Raw genomic sequence first — 21,330 nt, forward strand, 5'->3', positions numbered from 1 at the left:
CTATGAAAGCATACTAAAAACCACACACACACACACATACTACCCATCCCCTGCCATACGTTGCTGTGGCCCAGTCTATGTATATGTATTTTGTGTGCGTATGTTTGTTTATATATATGTGTTTTTGCATGTGTATATGTGGTTTTGCATATGCGCTGTAATGTTTTTGTTTTTGTTTTCTGGCTTTTTAAGTCTCTTCTGTTGTGTTTTTCAGTGTTTTATGAGTAATGGTCACTTGTTGGTCTGATAGGCGTATTGTGTCCAAATTTGGTGTCGATTTGTCCAGTGGTTTTTGAGTTATGTTAATCCCACCAAAAAACATTACATTTTTATTTATGTAGAAGATGCAAATACATGTATCTACACAAATATATACACACACATATACACACAAAAAACACATATACACAGACTGGGCCACAGTAACGCGTGGCAGGGGACGGCTAGTTTCCAATATTTAAGTCAGAAGCATCACAGCTTCTTCGGCACCACAAGGAAGCCTAGTCATCCCTGTATTGTGATTAACCAATCAGAGGAGAGGATTCATACCGCTGTATTCTCGGTGGCCAATCCCGTGGCGTCTTTAGGAGAGGGGAAAAACTAAGGGAAGATGCAGGGCTGGCAGAAAGCCAGAAAGAAGGAGGAGGCTGCATCTAGACGGCTGATTTAATGCAGATTGACACCGCATTACCTGCCATGCTTCAAGGCTATAGAAGCATGGGGGATGTAGTTTTACAAGGACTTTAGCCCTCTCTCCAAAGAGCCCTGTTTCCTCACCAAATTACAACTCCCAGGTTTGCATAGCATTTGAAGTGGGGGTTAAACTGCATTAAAGCTACAGTGTGGATGCCCCCCCCCCCCCCAAGATCCCCATGTCGTCGATCTCCCATAGGAATTATCAGAGCTGTACCAATTCCTCCTTATTTTGGAGTTGCTTTCATAGCTCCTAGGTTGTTGCTACCTGCAATTGGACAACAATGAGGCAGTGTTTGGGGGGGGGGGGGTTGGGGGGGTATTGCAAAAAAAATATGCAAATAGTAAAAATTAATAAACCGCCCACCGCCTTAAAAACTGCAGAGTCCTTGGCCTTGTAAAGCAGGTAGGTTTGGGTTAGCTCCCAACTGCAGAGGATGGCCAGATGAAAAACACTGTATTTTTTGCCTCTATTGTGATGTGTTGGTTTTTTTTAGACCCAGGGAATTTCCTAGCGCAGACCGTCTTGCTGCTTCAGCCCTTCTGCAGAGAAATGCTCCAAGGAAATCGATTGGTACGGATCTATTTCCAGAGCTGCGTCTTACAACCAGTAGTAAAGCAAGCTTTTGTGGCTGCCTCTCTGGCAAAAGGGAAAGATGCAACAAGGAAGCAGAGCTCCAGCGCCACCTGCTGGCTGTACAGCACAACAACCCCAATTAGGGAAGAACTATTTTTAGGAGGGGACATGGAATCATAAGTGCAAAAGCTGGGTTGCAGTGAAACATGGGGAAAAAACCCCCATGATGATGGCAACCAGACTGATTGATAACTGGCAAATAGAGGGAGAAAAGGTGGAGGCAGTGACAGACTTTGTATTTCTAGGTGCAAAGATGACTGCAGATGCAGACTGCAGCCAGGAAATCAGAAGATGTTTACCTCTTGGGAGGAGAGCAATGACCAATCTCGATAAAATAGTGAAGAGTAGAGACATTACATTGGCAACGAAGATCCGCATAGTTAAAGCCATGGTATTCCCCATAGTCATCTATGGAGGTGAGCACTGGACCATAAGCGAAGGAAGATAGATGCTTTTGAACTGTGGTGCTGGAGGAAAATTCTGAGAGTGCCTTGGACTGCGAGAAGGTCCAACCAGTCCATACTCCAGGAAATAATTCCCAGCTGCTCATTGGAGGGAAGGATAGTAGAGGCAAAGATGAAGCACTTTGACCACATAATGAAAAGACAGGAAAGCTTGGAGAAGATATGCTTATGCTTAGGGTGATCCCTCGTTGGACGAGTAAGATGGTCTTCCTTGATGACTATTTTTGTGGGTTTGTAGGTGGCTGTGGAGCCCTATTCTTGACCCGCATCTTCTCCCACAGTGAAGGCATTGGTTTCCAGGTGGAAGGCGGTCCCGGTCGGGGTTGGCTTGACGCGACTTCCTCCTGGCACGTTTCTCTCTTTCACCCTCCACTTGTGACTCCTCGAATTCTGCAGCACTTCTGGTCACAGCTGACCTCCAGCTGGAGCGGTCAAGGGCCAGGGCTTCCCAGTTCTCAGTGTCTATGCCAGAGTTTTTAAGGCTGGCTTTGAGCCCATCTTTAAATCTCTTTTCCTGTCCTCCAACATTCCGTTTTCCGTTCTTGAGTTCAGAGTAGAGCAACTGCTTTGGGAGACGGTGGTCGGGCATCCGGACACCGTGGCCGGTCCAGCGGAGTTGATGCGAGAGGACCATCGCTTCAATGCTGGTGGTCTTTGCTTCTTCCAGCACGCTGACATTTGTCCGCTTGTCTTCCCAAGATATTTGCAGGATTTTCCGGAGGCAGCGCTGATGGAATTGTTTCAGGAGTTGCATGTGACGTCTGTAGACAGTCCACGTTTCGCAGGCATAGAGCAGGGTTGGGAGGACAATAGCTTTATAGACAAGCACCTTGGTATCCCTACGGATGTCCTCAAACACTCTCTGCTTCATTCGGGAAAATGCTGCACTCGCAGAGCTCAGGCGGTGTTGTATTTCGGTGTCGATGTTGACTTTGGTGGAGAGGTGGCTGCCAAGGTAGCAGAAAATGTCAACATTTTCTAATGTTACACCATTAAGTTGTATCTCTGGCATTGGGGAGGGGATGGCTAGTGACTGCTGGAACAGCACTTTGGTCGTCTGTGCACATTCAGAAGAAGATCTACAAGCCGCTCTAAACACCTTCACAGAAGCATACACGAAGCTTGGCCTGAACATCGGAGAAGATAATGATGCTGGGGAAACTGGAAGGAAGAAAGGAAGGAGGGGCCAACCAAGGGTAAGATGGATGGATGGTATCCTTGAAGTGACTGGCTTGACCTTGAAGGGACTGGGTGTGGCCACGGCCGACAGAGACCTCTGGCTTGGGCTGGTCCATGAGGTCACGAAGAATTTGAAGCGACTGAATGAATAAACAACCAATAGAATCATAGAATAATAGGAGTTGGAAGAGACAAAAAGGGCCACGTACTCCAACCCCATTCTGCCATGCAGGAAAAAGAACAATCAAAGCACCCCCAACAGATGGCCATCCAGCCTCTGCTCAAAAGCCTCCAACGGTAGAACTGACTACACTAACCATTTAATGCAGACAGACAAGAGACCTTTCCCCCACCCTGGACATTCCACAGATATATAAACTTGCCTAGTTTCCAACAGACCTTACAACCTCTGAGGATGCCTGCCATAGATGTGGGTGAAACGTCAGGAGATAATGCTTCTGGAATATGGCCATGCAGCCCAGAAAACTGACAGCAACCCAGTGACTCAGGCCATGAAAGCCTTTGACAACACATTTAATGCAGTTTCTCACTGTGCCAGTTATTACATAGGAAATCCTGGAAGCATTTTGAGTCCTGGATGATGGTTACACAAGAGCATTGATGTACATTAAGGGCTTTCTTTTGCATGCTTTTATGGGATCTTGTTTGCTGAAGAGAATACATTCCTTCAACTCTCCCCCTCTGAAATGCCTATGTGTAGATAAGCAGAGTGCTTTGGATTTCCATATAGTGATTCCAATTTGAAATTTGCGGAGTCACTTAGGCTATGCAGTGTGGTTTACATTAAAGTGCATTAAGGGATCAATTTCAGAGTATTCCTCAACGTTGGTCATCTGATTTAAAGCCCTTTAAGCAACACTGCAGCATACATTAGCAATTAGCATAATATAAACAGCACATTTTCAAGATGGCTTCAATCCACATGAAATGATCAGTGCAGATCTGCCTCTGGATTCCTGCTCCCCTCCATAATATCAGGGGTCCTGTTTTGACTCTTGCAACCCTGCAGCACTTGCAAACCCATACCTGCCCTCATTTCCCAGATGAAAACTGACATACATGTCGTTATGTAAGATCAGAATCTCACTGTAGAATGACTCTTATCTATCCATGGGTCATATCAAAATCCATAATTTTGGCCCCCAAACCTGCCATCAGTTTATACATGAGGCCCACTTCTACATGGGTATAAACCAGGAAAGGGTAAACTTTGACCCTCCAGGTGTTTTGGACTTCAACTCCCACAATTTCTAACAGGCTGTTAGGAACTGTGGGAGTTATCCAAAGCACCCGGTGGTGGGTGGGGGTGGGGTGTCAAAGTTTGCCCATGCCTGATATTTATGACAGATTCCAACAATAACACTATATAATAAATTTTGATTTTTTTCTGTTCCTGGTTTGAAAGCGTTATTCCTGTTTAATTGTGTGGTACTTACTTTAAAAGTAGTTGTTATACTCCAGAAAATTTTGTGGCTGCCAGAAACTATATTGAATTGGCTGACACTCTATGAGATATTCTTTTAAAAACTATAGCAAAACGTGCTGCAGGATGTTCCACCTGCAAAGACAAAGTTTTTTTCAGTTTAATAAACTTTTCCCATGTTTTTATGATAGAACCAATTAGGAAATGACATTTATAAACCAGGAACAAAAATCATTGGGTTGTTGTAGGTTTTTTCGGCCTATATGGCCATGTTCTCGAGGCATTTCTCCTGACGTTTCACCTGCATCTATGGCAAGCATCCTCAGAGGTAGTGAGGATTCTTGCCATAGATGCAGGCGAAACGTCAGGAGAGAATGCCTTGAGAACATGGCCGTATAGCCCGAAAAAACCTACAACAACCCAGTGATTCCGGCCATGAAAGCCTTCAACAATACAACAAAAATCATGTTACATAGTGTATTAGTTTTCCTGTCCAAATGAGGAAGTAATTCCTCCAGATGTTTTCTTATTTGCAGAAAAGCTCTTCCAGCCCCCATCGTGCAAGAGGAACTGGGCTGCCATTACCATCTCTGGCTTTCCACTTAGGACCAGCTCTCGACTTGCCACCCACTAAGGGCCCCTTGCTGTAGCAGAAGCTTGGCCAGGCATGAAAAGGCTTGACAAAATGCCTGGCTGCATTCTGCCTCCCTGTGGGACCCTCTAGGAAGCCTTCGTGTTGCTGGGTAGCACTTCAGCATGTTAGAAAAACAGAGAAACAGCTGGAACTGTCAGGTCGCTGAGAATGCAATGGCTCCGGAGCACAATGTGTCAAAAGCTGGCAGCGACCACTTGAAGCAGGGCTTAAGAGCAGCCAGCCTCTGCCACCAGCCTCATTCCTACTTCTATTGCCAGATCCAGGGGGCCAGGAGGCAGATTGCTGTCCTTGGCTACTGTCCCCACAGTACCATGGAATAACAAGACTTGGAAAAAATCCCAAGGGCCATCCAGTCCAAGCTAATTCTGCCATGCAGGAAAACACCCGTGGTTCTCAACCTGTGGGTCCCCAGGTGTTTTAGCCAGTTTACCAGGTGTTAGGATTTATGGGAGTTGAAGGCCAAAACATCTGGGCACCCACAGGTTGAGAACCACTGAAAGCACTCCCAACAAATGGCCATCCAGTCTCTGCTTAAAAGCCTTCAGAGAAGGCTACTCCACTACAGTGTCAGGCAGCAGCATATTCTGCTGTCAAACAGCTCTCTTACTCTCTCCCTAACATTTAGGATTTCTTTTGGTATCAGACGATAGTGAAGGATGAAGAGATCCTATATTGGAAGGTAGAGACCAGCATCATTTCATATACTGCTGATGTCTCCCCCCACCCCGCTGCGTAACCAATGATTTGAGGATGATGGGAGCTGTAGTCAAGCAACATCTAGTTGCTTGCCCTGGTACTGCTTTGTTAGGGCGCATCTACACTGTAGAATAAATACAATTTGAGACCACTTTAACTGCCATGGCTCAATGCTATGGAGTCCTGGGTTTTGTAGTTTGATGAGGCACCAGCTCTCTTTGGCAGAGAAGTCTGATAACCTTGCAAAAACGACAACTGCAATGATTCCAGAGCTGTGATCCTTGGCAGTTAAAGTGGTGTCAAACTGTGTTAATGAAACAGAGAAATATAAATCCGCTGCAGATAGCGAGACTCGGGCCGTGGCTAGCAAAACCTGAAGCACAGATACCGAGTCCCATTAAGTGCGTGGCTGACACCGGCAGCGGGCTGCCTGTGGATCCGTGCACCTGGCAAGATGAAGAAGCTAAACCCAATGTTCCCTAATCAATAAGTCTCACCAGTTACAAAGAAGCCACCGTGGTAATTTTATTTTCAATCCAGCTGAATAGGATGACAGCTCACGGTAAGCCGCTAAAGGAAGCTGAAATGCTTCATAGGAGGCAAAGATACATTTCATACATTCAAATTCTTTGTATTTCCCGCTCCCAGCCCAGCTGAAGCCGGCTTTGCCGTGATTGGTGGAGCTCTGCTGACATCACAGCCAGCTGGGGAGGATTCCATGGAGAAGAAGGACTGTGGTGCCCGCCAGCCAATCAGAGAGCGTTCCCCGCTTCTGATGCAAGTTTGTGCTCTCCAATGGCTGATGGGGGACAGGATGGTCCAGGAGACAAAGGAATACTAAGTGTTTTGAGTAGATTGCTGCTGTCTCAGCAGAGGGACTAAACAAAAAGGGGCCACCAGGTCCCATGCATTCTATGGACACCCTGTACAATGTATTACATAATATAATTGTGTGTGTATACACTTAATATCTCTTCTCTACACACCACAGGCCACCTATTACAATGCAGCCTGAACCCTGTCATAAACATACATATTATATAATACATAATTCAGGGTGTCCCAAAAGTTTCCATTGTTGGGATGAGATTTCATGTGTGTATATCTATATTTTGGGAGCCCCCGGTGGCGCAGTACGTTAAACCTCTGAGCTGCTAAACTTGTTGACCGAAAGGTTGCAGGTTCAAATCCAGGGAGTGGCGTGAGCTTCCGATGTTAGCCCTAGCTTCTGCCAACCTAGCAGTTTGAAAACATGCAAATGTAAGTAGATGAATATGCACAGCTCTGGTGGGAGGGTAATGGTGCTTCATGGGCATGCCGGCCATATGACCTTGGAAGTGTCTACGGACAACGCCGGCTCTTTGGCTTAGAAATGGAGATGAGCACCAACCCCCAGAGTCAGACACGACTGGACTTAATGTCAGGGGACAACCTTACTATAGTTTTATAGTTTACTATATCTTTACTATATCTATATTTATATTCTGTATTATATATATATAGATACATAAATAGATAGTATATATAATATAGCAGAACCGCCTTCTGGCTAGCAGCAGGCTAGACGGCTGGCCCCCTACCTGTCCAGGGATGACCTAGCTACGGTGATCCAGGCCACGGTCATCTCAAGACTGGACTACTGTAACGCCCTCTACATTGGCCTTCCTCTGTCGGTGATCCGGAAGCTCAAGTTGGTACAAAATGCAGCTGCTCGGCTTCTTGCGGGAATTCCGATGAGATGCCACATAACACCAATCTTACTGCAGCTGCATTGGTTACCAATTAAGCACCAGGTCACTTTCAAAGTGATGGTACTCACCTTTAAGGCCTTGCATGGCCTGGGGCCGATGTATCTGAGGGACCGCCTCACCCCCTACCAACCCCAGAGATCCCTCCATTCTGAGGACCAAGACCTATTGGAAGTCCCCAGTGTCAAGACCTTGTGTCTAACAGCAACCAGACACAGAGCCTTTACAGCAGTGGCACCATCTCTCTGGAATACTCTGCCACCTTGCCAGCTTTCCGCAGGGCATGTAAGACATACCTGTTTCGACAGGCTTTTAATGTTTGATATTGTTGTTTTTAAATTGTTTTAAATTGCTTTTAAATTTTGTTAGATTTTAGCTATTCTTGTAAGCCGCTCCGAGCCCCAGGAGAGTGGCGGCATATAAGTTCAAATAATAAATAAATAAATATAGATACTATATAGATATACTAGCCATCCCCTGCCACGCGTTGCTCTGGCCCATTCTGGTGATTTGGAAAAGTAAAAGAGGGCTTTGGTTATGCTTTCTTGCCCTTGTGAAGGGAGTTGGACTGGCTGGCCTTAAGGCAGCATTTCTCATCCTGGGGGTCGAGTCCCCGTGGGGTGTCACTGGAGGGGGTATGTGTGTCAGAAGGGTCGTCAGAGATCACCAGAAAACACAGTATTTTGGGTTGGTCATGGGGGTTCGGTGTGGAAAGTTTGGTCCAATTCTATCAGTGGGGTTCAGAATGCTCTTTGATTGTGAGTGAACTATAAATCCTTGTAACTACAACTCCCAAATATCAAATTCTATTTCCCCCAAACTCCATCTGTGTCCATATTTGGGCATATGGAGTATTCTTGCCAATTTTTGTCTAGATCCTTCATTGTTTGAGTCCACAGTGCTCTCTGGATGTAGGTGAACTACAACTCCAAAACTCAAGGTCAGTGCCCACCAAACCCTTCCAGTATTTTCTATTGGTTCAATTCCATCGTTGGTGGAGATCAGAATGCTCTTTGATTGTAGGTGAACTATAAATCCCAGCAACTACCACTCCCAAATGACAAAATCAATTTTTTTGAGTGAAGGACATACATTGGGCTGTTAGGTGTCTTGTGTCCAAATTTGGTCAATTCGTCCAGTGGTTTTTGAGTTCTGTTAATCCCACAAACGAACATTACATTTTTATTTATATACTAGCTGTCCCCTGCCAAGCGTTGCTGTGGCCCAGTCTGGTGATCTGGAAAATAAAGTAATGAGAAAGTTTTGGTTTCTAATACATGTAATTCCTTTATGCTTGTGAGTAAACAGTATTTCTTGTTGTTTCTTTGTCAGTGTTGATGTGGAGAGTGTCTGGTTTGCCTACTCTGGAACATGCAACATATCATAGTCCTTCTTTAAGGGTCTCTTTCAAATCTATGATACTATATCTCTGTGTGTGAGAGAGAATCGTATCTATCTATTTATATTTATGACTGGATGGCTCTTTGTCAGGAGGGCTCTGATTACATTTTCTTGCCCTGGTGAAGAGTTGGACTGGATGGCCTTAAGAATTTTCCGTTGGTCATGGGGTTCTGTGTGGGAAGTTTGCCCCATTTCTGTCATTTGTGGGTTTCAGAATGCTCTTTAATTGTAGTGAACTATAAATCCCAGTAACTACAAATCCCAAATGTCAAGGTCGATTTCCTCCAAACTCCATCTGTGCATATGGAATTTTTGTGTCAAGTTTGGTCCAGATCCACCATTGTTTGAGTCCACAGTGCTCTCTGGATGTGGGTGAACTATAATTCCCAAACTCAAGGTCAATGTCCACCAAACCTTTCCAGTTTTTTCTGTTGGTCATGGAAGTCCTGTATGCCATGTTTGGTTGAATTCCATCACTGGTGGAGTTCAGAATGCTCTTTGATTGTAGGTGAACTATAAATCCCAGCAACTACAAATCCCAAATGTCAAATTCTATTTGCCCCAAACTCCATCTGTGTCCATATTTGGGCATATGGAGTATTCTTGCCCCTTTTTGCCTAGATCCTTCATTGTTTGAGTCCACAGTGCTCTCTGGATGTAGGTGAACTACAACTCCAAAACTCAAGGTATTTTCCATTGGTTCAATTCCATCGTTGGTGGAGCTCAGAATGCTCTTTGATTGTAGGTGAACTATAAATCCCAGCAACTACAACTCCCAAATGACAAAATCAAAAACTTTTGAGTGAAGGACATACATTGGGTTGTTAGGTGTCTTGTGTCCAAATTTGGTGTCAGTTCGTTCAGTGGTTTTTGAGTTATGTTAATCCCACAAACTAACATTACATTTTTATTTATATAGATAGATGATATATATTATGTGTGTGTGTATATATGTGTATGTGTATATATGATTAAATGTGTGTATATGTTTGTGTGTAAATATATATAGACAGATACATCTATACCTCCCTCCCCTGCAATCCCTCCCTTCCTCCTCCATCAAGCCATTGGCTATAAATAACCCGCAATCCCCATCACTTTCGTCAGGCCCCTTTGGCCCCGCCCCTCTGCTGCGCATGCGCTCTTGTCTTCCTCCCTGAGTGGGCGGGGGTTTCTCTCCCTAGCTCGGAAAAGAAGGAGGAGGAGGAGGTAGGTCAGATCCCGTCGCGCTGTGATGACGTCAACCCCGTCGCCCTCCGTTCCCGGAAGCGGAAGGAGAGCGGGATGGGGAAGGCGTTGGCGCTGCTGGGGAAACAAGTGGCGGGCTCGGTCCCGTGAGCGCGGGGCGGCCATGGCCGGGGCCCGAAGCGGCTCCGCGTCGGTTCAGGCCGCCGGGGCCTTGGCGGAGCTGCTGCTGGAGTTCTCCCGGGCGCAGTACAAGGCCCGCGACGGTGGAGGAGGAGGCGCAGGAGGAGGAGGCGCAGGCCCCGGGGGAGCCCTTGGCGGCGGGGGCAGCGGAGGGGCTGGAGGCAACGCCAAGGTGGGTGTGGAAGGGAGCTAAAGGCAACACCGTGAGGAGGCAGCTGAAAAGACCAAGGCGAGCCTAGGGTTAAAGTCAAGTCTAGGCCAGGCCTGGGAAAACTTGGACCCTCCAGGTTTTTGGACTCCAACTCCCACAATTCCTAACAGCAGCAAGATTCTTAGGGATTGTGGGAGTTGGAGTCCAAAACATCAGGCATGGGCAAACTTGGGCTGTTAGGGAAAACTGTTAGGAATTGTGGGAGTTGGAGTCCAAAACACCCTGAAGGGCCCACCTTTCCTCAGGCCTGGTCTACATCAAGGAAAGTCAAAGTCCCACTCAGGGCCGTAGCCAGAAAAAAATTTCGGGGAGGGTTGACAATTTCGGCGGGGGGGGGGGGGGTGAAAATTTCAGGGGGGGGTTGAAAATTTCGGGGGGGGGGTGAAAATTTCGGGGAGGGTTGAAAATTTCGGGGGGGGGGGGGGTTGAAACCTGCCTCCTAGCTCACGCTGAAGCAGGGGCAGAGCAACCTTCAATAGCCCGCAGCTCCACCCCTGTCAACCACCTCCACCAAGTATGGCCTCCTTAATGAGAGCATACAACCCCCCCCCCCAACTTGGTTGCTTCACTACATCGGCTATTGCTGCAAGTAATGACAGTGTGAATAAATTGTCAATATTTGCTTGAGATAGTGCTTACAGTTCTGGAGGGACTCTTAATTTTTTGCATCTCATAGACTTAGCAGCATGGGGATTGGGTTAACCAGTTAAAATTCATGAGTAAACAAGGTTTTTTTAAAAAAATCTGAAACATTTCGGGGGGGGGGGTTGAACCCCTAAAACCACCCCCTCGCTACAGGCCTGGTCCCACTCTATTCTGCTTTGGTCAGACTTCACAGGGAATAAGACTGTCAAATTCTGGGCCTCACAGGTCAGGAAGGATAATAATAATAATAATAATAATAATAATAATAGCAAAGTATGGATTGTCGATGTTGCAATCCCAGGTGACAGCAGGATTGAAGAAAAACAACTGGAAAAGCTGACACGATATGAGGATTTAAAGATCGAACTGCAAAGACTCTGGCACAAACCAGTCAAGGTGGTCCCAGTGGTGATCGGCACACTGGGTGCAGTGCCTAAAGACCTTGGCCTGCACTTGAACACAATCGGTGCTGACAAAATTACCATAGACTCTGGCACAAACCAGTCAAGGTGGTCCCAGTGGTGATCGGCACACTGGATGCAGTGCCTAAAGACCTTGGCCTGCACTTGAACACAATCAGTGCTGACAAAATTACCATAGACTCTGGCACAAACCAGTCAAGGTGGTCCCAGTGGTGATCGGCACACTGGATGCAGTGCCTAAAGACCTTGGCCTGCACTTGAACACAATCAGTGCTGACAAAATTACCATAGACTCTGGCACAAACCAGTCGACGTGGTCCCAGTGGTGATTGGCACACTGGGTGCAGTGCCTAAAGACCTTGCCCTGCACTTAAACACAATTGGCGCTGGCAGAATTACCATCTGCAGAAGGCCACCTTACTGGGATCTACACGCATTATTCACCAATACATCACACAGTCCTAGACACTTGGGAAGTGTCCGACGTGTGATCCAATTCAACAGCCGGCAGAGTGTCTACTATGGACTCATCTTGTTGTGTTTCAAATAATAATAATAAACTTTATTTATACCCCGCCACCATCTCCCCAAAGGGGACTCGGAGAAGCTTACATGAAGCCAAACCCAACGGTACGTTACAGCAAAATAAAATACAGATTAGCAAAACATAACATCACAATGGAATAAATAAAACATTCAAGTAAAATGTTGTGCAAAATAACATAACAAAAAATCAGACACAGAGGGCGGGCCAAAAGCATAACATAATAAAATGATAAAACTCTGGATAAGATAGCAGTGAAATATATATTTATAAAGGAGGAGCTTGTAGGGAACAGAACAGTAGAGCTAAGCCTTCAATAATGGATATGGACAAGATGGAAAGTGTCCAGAGAAGAGCAGCCAAAATGATCCCGCCAAGCCCTGTGAGGAATGGCTGAGGGAACTGGGTATGTTTAGTCTGTAAAAGGGGAGGTTAAGAGGAAACATCCCCTTGTTAAAATATTTGAAAGGTTTGTACCTTTAATTATTGTGTAAAAGAAGCAGTTCCAACAGGTGGGTGCATGACAAGCTCGCCTGTTGGAATTCCTAGAATCACAGATGGAAAAGACCACAAGGCCCATCCAGTCCAACCCCCTGCTATGCATTCAAAGCACTTCCTTGGTTGCAACCATTACCAAGAAGCATTTGCAATGATCACTCTGGCAACCCTAACCTTGGCAACATAGACAGTGTAGAATTATTGTGGCTTTTACCACATCAACTGGCACTTCAATCATATGATTCCCTGTTTGATGAGCCTCCAGCACTCTTTGTCTCCGTACATATTGTCAACTTATAACTCAGTTGCTCAGAGTCTCTTTTGGAGTGGAGATAGAGCGGGGTAAAAATGCAGTAAATAAATAAAATAAATTCCTTTGATTCCATAGCATGGAGCCATGGCAGTTAAAGTGGTGCTGAACTGCATTTATTCTATAGTGTAGATCAGGTATGCTTGGTATAGATGCACCACTGACTCCTCAATGAAAATCTGAGCCATGTTTTGTAGTGCATTTTAATTGATTTTCAAAGAAAAGGGAGCACTGTGGGTATGAAACATGTCCACATCTAACAATGGCAAATGGAACCAGTGACATACTAAACTTGCCTTTACAGACCACGGTTTGAACCAAATGGGTGTCCTTAGTTGGTGGGTATGCATTGGTTGCTCTTTTTGCTCAGACGATGGACAGATAAGTGACACCTCGGTTTTCAGCAAAGTAGGTCACTATTATGATGCAAAATGTTAAACCTATTCTGGTTCAGTCTTTAAAAATGCAAATGACTACAAAATTAGGAACATTAGAAAAAGGATAGGGGATTTGGGATAAGTTTTCTGTGAAGCAATAGGTATACAGTCTTTGGTGAGAAATACCCAGTGCAAACATCCTACTTGGTGGGAAAGCTACAGGTATATTGTTTGTACAGATTTGCAGAGACTTAAGTAGTATAACATGTTGGATAATCTAATGCCAATGGTGAGCACTTCTGGTGATGCATCTTCCCTGTGTATAGATTGCCAATCAGTATTCAATGAATGCAGAACAGAAAGTTTTCCTATGTTTTATTTTTCCATGGAAATTTTTGTCTGTACTTGTTTATATTTTCCCCTATTTATCTGCACTATTGTACAATGAAATTAGAAAACTTAAATAGGAATTTCATATCTACCTTTTTCCTATGGAGACATGTACTGACAAGCTCTGGTATCAGAGCAGCAGACTAACAAATCTTACCAAATCTTTTGCTTCTTAGGTGCAAGTAGTCAAACTAAATTAAAATGTTTCATGTGCCCAAAGATTCACATTATTATTTTAGTGAAATGAGTTGTTCACCTAATTGTACTGAATCACTTATTTTCTCAATGTGAAGTGGAGTTGTGAAATAGAGTTGAGAAGTAGTGCAGAAAGCATCTGAGTGAAACTGGAGGTATTATATTTTAACCTCACAAAGAGAAAGTTAAACTGTTAATATAAGACATATCAGGAGCAGCTCTCTTTGAGTACTTTACCTTTAAAAAGTGTTTTTTCATTTCATATATTTTTTCTTAAATATATAGGTTTGCACTAGAGTTGACATATGTAAAAAAATGACTTGGAGGCCCAAAACTCAATATGCATTTTTTTTACGCTGTCACAAATATTCCAATAAAATAATTGCTAAATAAATGTTTGAATTTGTTTGAACATTCTATTTCAACCAAACAGACTAGATTAGATAACAATTGTAGCACTGGGAAAAAAAACCCACTTCTGCTTTTTCTGGAAAATCCACATCACTACAGTGTTCTGAATAATAAGCATTTCAAAGGTGTGCTAGTTTGTCAAATCATGTAAATAGATAGATGTTGCCTACGTGGAATGTTTTGGATATTTGATGTGGCAAAGTTTTCCTTTATTCTAAACACTTATCTGCATAGCATGGGGAAATGTATCTTCTGTTTAATGCAAATAATTTAACTTCTCTGTTGTACAGTGCTTGTACAATGGACCAGGATATTTCTTAGAACTTGTAAAATATCTATAATAATTGCTGCAGTATCTTTTTTAACATGTGTAATAACCTTTCCATTATACATATAGGTAGATCGCATTGAAAAATGCTGCCTTGAGCTATTCAGCAGGGACTATTGCTACAGCCTAATCCACAACATGAATGGTGAAATCTGCAGCCACTACCCCCGGCTGATTGTCTTCTTAGAATATGAGAGCACCGATCAAGAAAGACACACGTGAGTTATGACTATCTTTAGGTAGATCATGTCTGTTCCCTATTAAATGATAGATGTGGCCTACTAAGTGCATTATATGTTCCGTTGTGGAGTGCCATTAGCAAGTCACCACGAGTGTTCTCTGCATAAATATTTCCCCTCCTCATTTCCACAGGACGGTGAGATTAATTGAAGTCACATGGAAACTTACATGATCCATTTCCTGAGAGAAAACAGAGTGATATTTTTCCTGTTGTCAGTAGTTATACTATAATTAATATTTTGAACAGTTCAGGGTTGGATATGTGTAACATGCCCTGCCATACCTCAGAACAAGAAGACTTGCTTTCAGACAATGTGTGGGCAGGATAGATAAGCAAAGCTGTGCATTAGTGCCTGAATGATACAGCAGGACTTTCCTAAAAAAATGAGTTTGAGGTGTTTCTATTAGGCTTTGCTTTAGGTAGCAAAATTCCAGCTTTATTGATATTCAAGAGATATCTCCCAGCAGTTATTTATTTGTAGGCCATCTTGTATCTCTTATATATGGACATTCACATGTGGTGAATGGATATTCTTCTCACTGTGTGCGTGCCAGGAAATCACCTGTATAGACTAAATTGCTGTTGCATTTGTATGTGAAGAATGAGATCAGTTCCTCAAGTAAGTCCCAAACATCTTACTAACTAAAAGGATTTCTTGGCCACTGCTTGTGGTGCATTCAGTATTGTAAACAAAAAAGAGCATGAATGATAACTTTTCTTCACACCGAGGAGAAGTCCTTATGGTGCAATCCTGTGTGGGTTTTATCATAAATAAGTGCTACAGAGTTCAACAAACCCTACTGCCAGATGGGTTGCAGTTTTACTTGTACTTGGGAACTAACTTTTCAGTACCTTCAGCCAGACTAATGTGCATCACATATGCATGCTACTTCTTAGTTTTATAGAAAATTAGTTATGTGATTATTATTATTTTTGTAGATGGTCTGTTAGAGAGATCATTGGGTCGAATATCCTGCCCTTTTGTTCGGCTTTGAATTTTTCTAGGGATACTTCATACAAGTTAGTTACTGTACAGTAGTCCCTTTTATAAAGAAACTGCAGCATATTTGGAATTGGTCCTTGATTTCTCTGTAAACCTACCACCTTATGGATGGGATGAGGCCTAGTTGCACCTGCACCTATACTTTCTAATCTCACAGTGTGCCTGCTGATATGCCTGATGTTATACATCTGGAAAAACCTCCATGATGCTTATGTTTCTCTATTAAGATGTTCAATCTAACCAAAATATATTCAGGACAGGCTCATAACTTGGGTAAGGAACGAAACCCAAGGCCTGTCTGTTCCAGTACACAGTTCACCACTATATTGCTCCATGACTATACATGTGGACCTCTTTCTGCTTTCTCTAACTTCATGCTTCAAGTAGCTCTCTTCTTATTTTCTATATGTGTCTGGGTAAATGTCAGCTATCTGCTTTTTCTTTCCTTTAGTGCACAGCTGTGCTTCCTCTTAGTGTGCTTATGAGCTGCAAGGTTCTTCCTGTGGGCTGTTGGCATGCCTTCTGTGCTTGAATAGCTTTTGTTGATTCTTCTGCTTGGTGTTTTCACTTCATTTTTCTACAGATTAAAACAGTTCATCTCTAAGCCGAGAATTTAAATAGAACAGGAAGGTAATAAGGTGTCTTCAACAGAACCATGAAATATGGTGCCTGACTAGGAGTGTGGGTACATAATTAATCAGATATAACAGCAAGGACTTGTCTCCACACTTCTCACAAACCCAGCCAGAAGGGACTACAGTCTGAAGAGCTGGCCTTTCACTTTACTGACCTCTTCAGAATCCCTCTGAGGATGTAGATGAGGGAAGGCAAACAAAGCTGTTTTCAGTCAATATTTCCAGGTGCCCAGTGCTTTGCTTCGGCCAGGAGGGCCGTGATGTTGTGGGGCCCAGCCAGGCTCCTTATAGCAGATACACTGATGCAACCCTAATATGTTTGGGAAACTAACCAGCTTCAAATCATAACTTTTGGTCCTGGCTTCTTTCGGTAAACCGCAGAGCTTCCATACAACAAATGCAACACTTCCAGTTTCTTCCACAAAAGCAACTATGGGCAGGAGGAAGTAAAGAGAGAGTATAAACACCAAGGAGCTTATCACAAGATGCAGTAAATCATGACTGCAGCAACTTTGGTTATCAGACGACATCATTCCCCTTCTGCTTTCCTGGTGTGAGTTCGGAAAGTTTATTTACAAAGACAAAACCTTTACTGCTAACTGATCTGCTACAATTAAGGCAAAAATCCAGTTCTGCTTTATTTGATGTTGAATGGCCGGGTGGTATTATTCAGGTGTGGCTTTGCTTACATCTTGGAGGTTAAGATCATCTGGGGAGGCCCTGTTCTCGACCCCATCCCCCTCGCAGGGGCGACTGGTGGGGACAAGAGACAAGGCCTTCTCAGTGGTGGCCCTTTGACTTTGGAACTCCCTCTCCAGGGAAATCAGATCAGCTCCCTCCCTCTTGACTTTCAGGAAAAAGTTAAATCTGATTGTGGGACCAAGTGTCTGCACAATGATCCAATGCAACAAGGATTTCTCAGTGTAATAATGGACAATGACAATTAGAATGGCTTCTGGAATATGCTTTTGGACTGTGTGATTTTAAGTAATTATTTTAAGTGATATGTTTTAATTATGTGATTTTAAAGTTTCTATTGTTATTTTATATGTATTCAAGGCATCAAATTGTGCTTCTGCTATGAGCTGATCTGAGTCCCCTTCAGGGTGAGAAGGGCAGGATATAAATGTGGCAAATTTATTTATTTACTTACTTACTGTATTTGTATACCACCTTTCTCAGCCAATCGGCGACTCAGGCGATTATATATTATACATAATTGGACTGGGCAGCCTCAGTGTACTGCCAAAGATCAAGCAGGAAGTAGAAGGGATGCAAATTTTACTTGGATTTCTTTTCCATTTGAGATGGCAAAGTAATTGAGAAACCTTCAAACTTTTTTTTGTCTGCAGGGGAAAAAAATCCACTTGCAAAAATTACCCCCATACGCATCTTGTTAGAGAAGCCTAAAACTTTGCTCACTATTTCTTGCCCATCCCTCCTTTTCCAGATGGATCTAACCCAGTTCTGGAATCTGTCTCTCTCCCTCTCCCACATATATATGCCTCAAAATGTAAGTGGAAAAGAGTATTATAACTTAAAAACCACAATTATTTCATTATCCTGTCATCTGCCTTTTTTATTATTTCCAGCTTTAGATTTCATTAAACACTGGCAGATGAAAGCTAGCACTACTTTAGCTTGATGTATTGTCGAAGGCTTTCATGGCCAGAATCACTGGGTTGTCGTAGGTTTTTTCGGGCTATATGGCCATGTTCTAGAGGCATTCTCTCCTGACGTTTCACCTGCATCTATGGCCAGCATCTATGGCAAGATAGTGAAGTCTTTAGCTTGACCTATCCTGAATCAGGAAGCTCCCACCACCTACAAAGAAAAAAAGGTAGAAGGATGGGAGGCCTGTTTTCTGTAACACTGTTTTTGCTTCTGTTATTTTGTTTGTGGGCATCTGTGCATGTGTCTGAGTGAGACTGAACAGAAATTGCACAGTTATGGCTGCAAAAAAGTGGTTTGTGGCTTCCACTAAAAAGATAATAGATTGTAATCAGGAAGTGGGGAAATGAGGGTAACCTTATGGAAAATGTCCAAATAAGCCAAACTTGGATAAGAGGTAGAGATAATATCTCAAACAAGATATTGGGTGGACAGTCCTAGATTCTGTGCGTGATAAGATTAAGATGAATGTTACAAGCCTGGAAAGTCTCTCAAGGTGTAAAGGAAAGAGATTGTACAGGCAGTCCCTGAGTTAGAGACATCTGACTTGCATACGACATAGCTAAAAACCTGTGTTAGACAACAGGAAGCGAGGGAAGTCTACCCCTAGGAAGGGAAATTTATTTATTTATTGTTATCAGAAGCAAACTGAGGGTACAGTTGTAATGTATTTAAAAAAACACAAAGTTTAATAATTTGGCATTATACTAAATGTCCTTTGACCAGTAGCTGACCACTTGGAGTGCCTCTATAAAAAGATCCTCCATTGTGCATGTGCATGTGGCAGGGCTCATACTGCATTGTAATAGGTAATCTGTGGTTTACTCTTCTCCACACTCGCATGTTGTGGACTCTACTTTGTGGCCCAATTTCCTTAAGAAATGAGGAAGGGAAATTAATTCCTGGATGAATTCTCATGGGGAAAAGTTTTCTCACCAATCCTTGTTTTCATGACAAGCCAAAGTTTTCAAAATCCAGTTGTCACAAGGACAGACAGAAAGTGAGGTGAAATCCTCTGAACAGGGACACAGACAGCAAAACAAATACCACAGGGGTGTTAACTCTTCCCTGTGTTACCCAAAAGTAATGTACCTGTTTTGACTTGCATACAAATTCAGCTTAAGAACAACCTTATAGAACCTATCTTGTCTGTAGCCCAAGGACTGCCTGTATAATGTTTTCAGAAACGATGCCTTTTTTGCATGTTCAGGTTTGACATAAAGAATATTAATTGCCGTACTTGAGAAATTGTTGAAGGAGTTTCTGAACACCTATGAAGTGAGCATTGTATCTCTGCTGGTGATTGATGGACTTCCTTGAATAAGTTGGCATTTGTTCCAGATTCTAAGGTAAGGAATGCAATAGTCCTGGCTGGTGTTTTTGACACCTCCTCTGTTCTCCAAGGGTTCAGAGAATGGTGTTTGTTTGGCCTGGAAGATCTGAAACCATTTATGCTAGATAGGCGATTGCTGACCTCCAGTAATTTCCAGTCCATCTCGATTTGCAATCCAGATCACTTTCAAAGTCTTTGTTGCTTCATGGAGATACACAGTTCTCCTTTCTTGGAAAAATTGAAGCAAAATGGGTATTTCTACCTTTTCATTGTTACCTTTTAGCATTTTGCCATCCTTCTTGAACAGTAGCCCCATTGTCTCCTTAGCTGTTGTCTTACCTGTATCTGAAAAACCCCTTGCTACTCTTTGCTTGCTCAATCATTCCCTTCTGATTTTGAGCTGTAGTTTTTTTTTTTATACTGTTCCTGCAAGCTTGGCCTACACATCAGTACTTTTCCTTGATGATTTGTCATAGCATTTTGTATGCATACTCCATTTTCTTTTCATGTCCTCATTGAGGTTGCTACGTATCCAAGTTGGCTTTTTCAAAAGTTTCCCATATTTCTTCTTACATGGGATTATTTATGGTTGTGCTTTTTGCAACCATTTCTTCAAAAACTCCCACCTGTGCTGGGTATCTTTTTCCTTTAGCATATTAAGCCACAGAATTCCACCCTGAACTTGTCAGAATCAGATTTTTAAAAAAATTAAACCTGCGTTTATCTATGCTTTTTTTTTTTACCTTGCCCCACGATTGCAAGTTCTAATATTACATATTCACTTCCCCCAGAGTGCCAACTATTTTCATCCCAGGCACCAATTCCTTCATTTTAGTTAGAATCACCTTCAGGATTACTGGCCCTCTTGTCCCTTAAATGTTTCAAATTACTGAAGTAGGTAAGGCTCTAAGTATAATCTTAATGATCCTGGTGTGTCGGTTTCAGGCTGGCTTCTTTGCTCTTCACATCCATTGTAAGTAAACTTCCATACCACCATATACATTGGCAATCTGACAGCAGACACTTGAAACCAGAATCAGGTTCTTGACAGGCCTCTAATGGTAGCTTTTTCATGAATCCTGAAGAACTGTATCCACAATTATTTTGATCAGTAGTATAGATAAATCCAGAGAGTAAAACAACTGCCTTATACAGTAGATGCTGGGTTGGTGAGTGGGGAGAAGCATAATATTTTGGTTTTTAGACCTACTTCTGTTCTGCAGTCCCAGTATTAGCTTTGTGTGCTCAGATGTGGCAAAGGACACAATTTTGTTGTCAGTGTTGCTGTAAAATTCAACTCCAGTCTGACTGGATTTTTCCTGTGGATTAGGATGTGGAACAATGGCTTCCAACTACAGGAAAGGAGATTCCACCTGAACATTAGGAAGAACTGTGAGAGCTGTTCAGCAGTGGAACTCTCTGCCATGGAGTATGGTAGAGACTCCTTTGGAGGCTTTTAAAAGCCATCTGTCAAAGGTGCTTTGAATGTGATTTTCCTGCTTCTTGGCAGGGGGTTGGACTGGATGGCCCACGAGGTCTCTTCCAACTCCATGATTCTATATTGGACACCATATTTTGGCCCAGTTTTGGATTTACTTCATGCCTTCATTGAGTATGTATGTATGTGTGAGTGAGCATTAGCGTGGGCATGTTTTGAATTCTTGCAATACTGTTAAAATAATTGGCCCATTAAGAAATAGATGTTCTGTGTTAGCACTTAGCTTACTAGGTAAGATAGCTTTTCACTGGACTGTGTTGCCAATTGGGTTATGAGAAATGCACGGAGTCCTAGAATGTTCTGCATCAATGGACATTAGCTAACGCTACTTAC

At 43.2% G+C, this 21,330-nt stretch overlaps 1 protein-coding gene across 4 annotated transcripts in view; it reads left to right on the plus strand.

Moving 5' to 3' along the window:
• Positions 1 to 10,114: 10,114 nt before the first annotated feature.
• MTMR14 (myotubularin related protein 14) overlaps positions 10,115 to 21,330 on the plus strand; it is a 108,581-nt gene continuing 97,365 nt past the window's right edge. For all 4 annotated transcript variants that reach the window (XM_060766540.2, XM_060766543.2, XM_060766541.2 and 1 more), the window contains exons 1-2: positions 10,115 to 10,457; positions 14,686 to 14,834. In XM_060766540.2, the coding sequence (XP_060622523.2) occupies positions 10,152 to 10,457; positions 14,686 to 14,834 (455 nt within the window). In that variant the 5' untranslated portion in view covers positions 10,115 to 10,151. The remainder of the gene's footprint in view (positions 10,458 to 14,685; positions 14,835 to 21,330) is intronic.

This window comes from Anolis sagrei, chromosome 2 (genome assembly GCF_037176765.1).
Source record: "Anolis sagrei isolate rAnoSag1 chromosome 2, rAnoSag1.mat, whole genome shotgun sequence".
Taxonomy (NCBI): Eukaryota; Metazoa; Chordata; class Lepidosauria; order Squamata; family Dactyloidae; genus Anolis; species Anolis sagrei.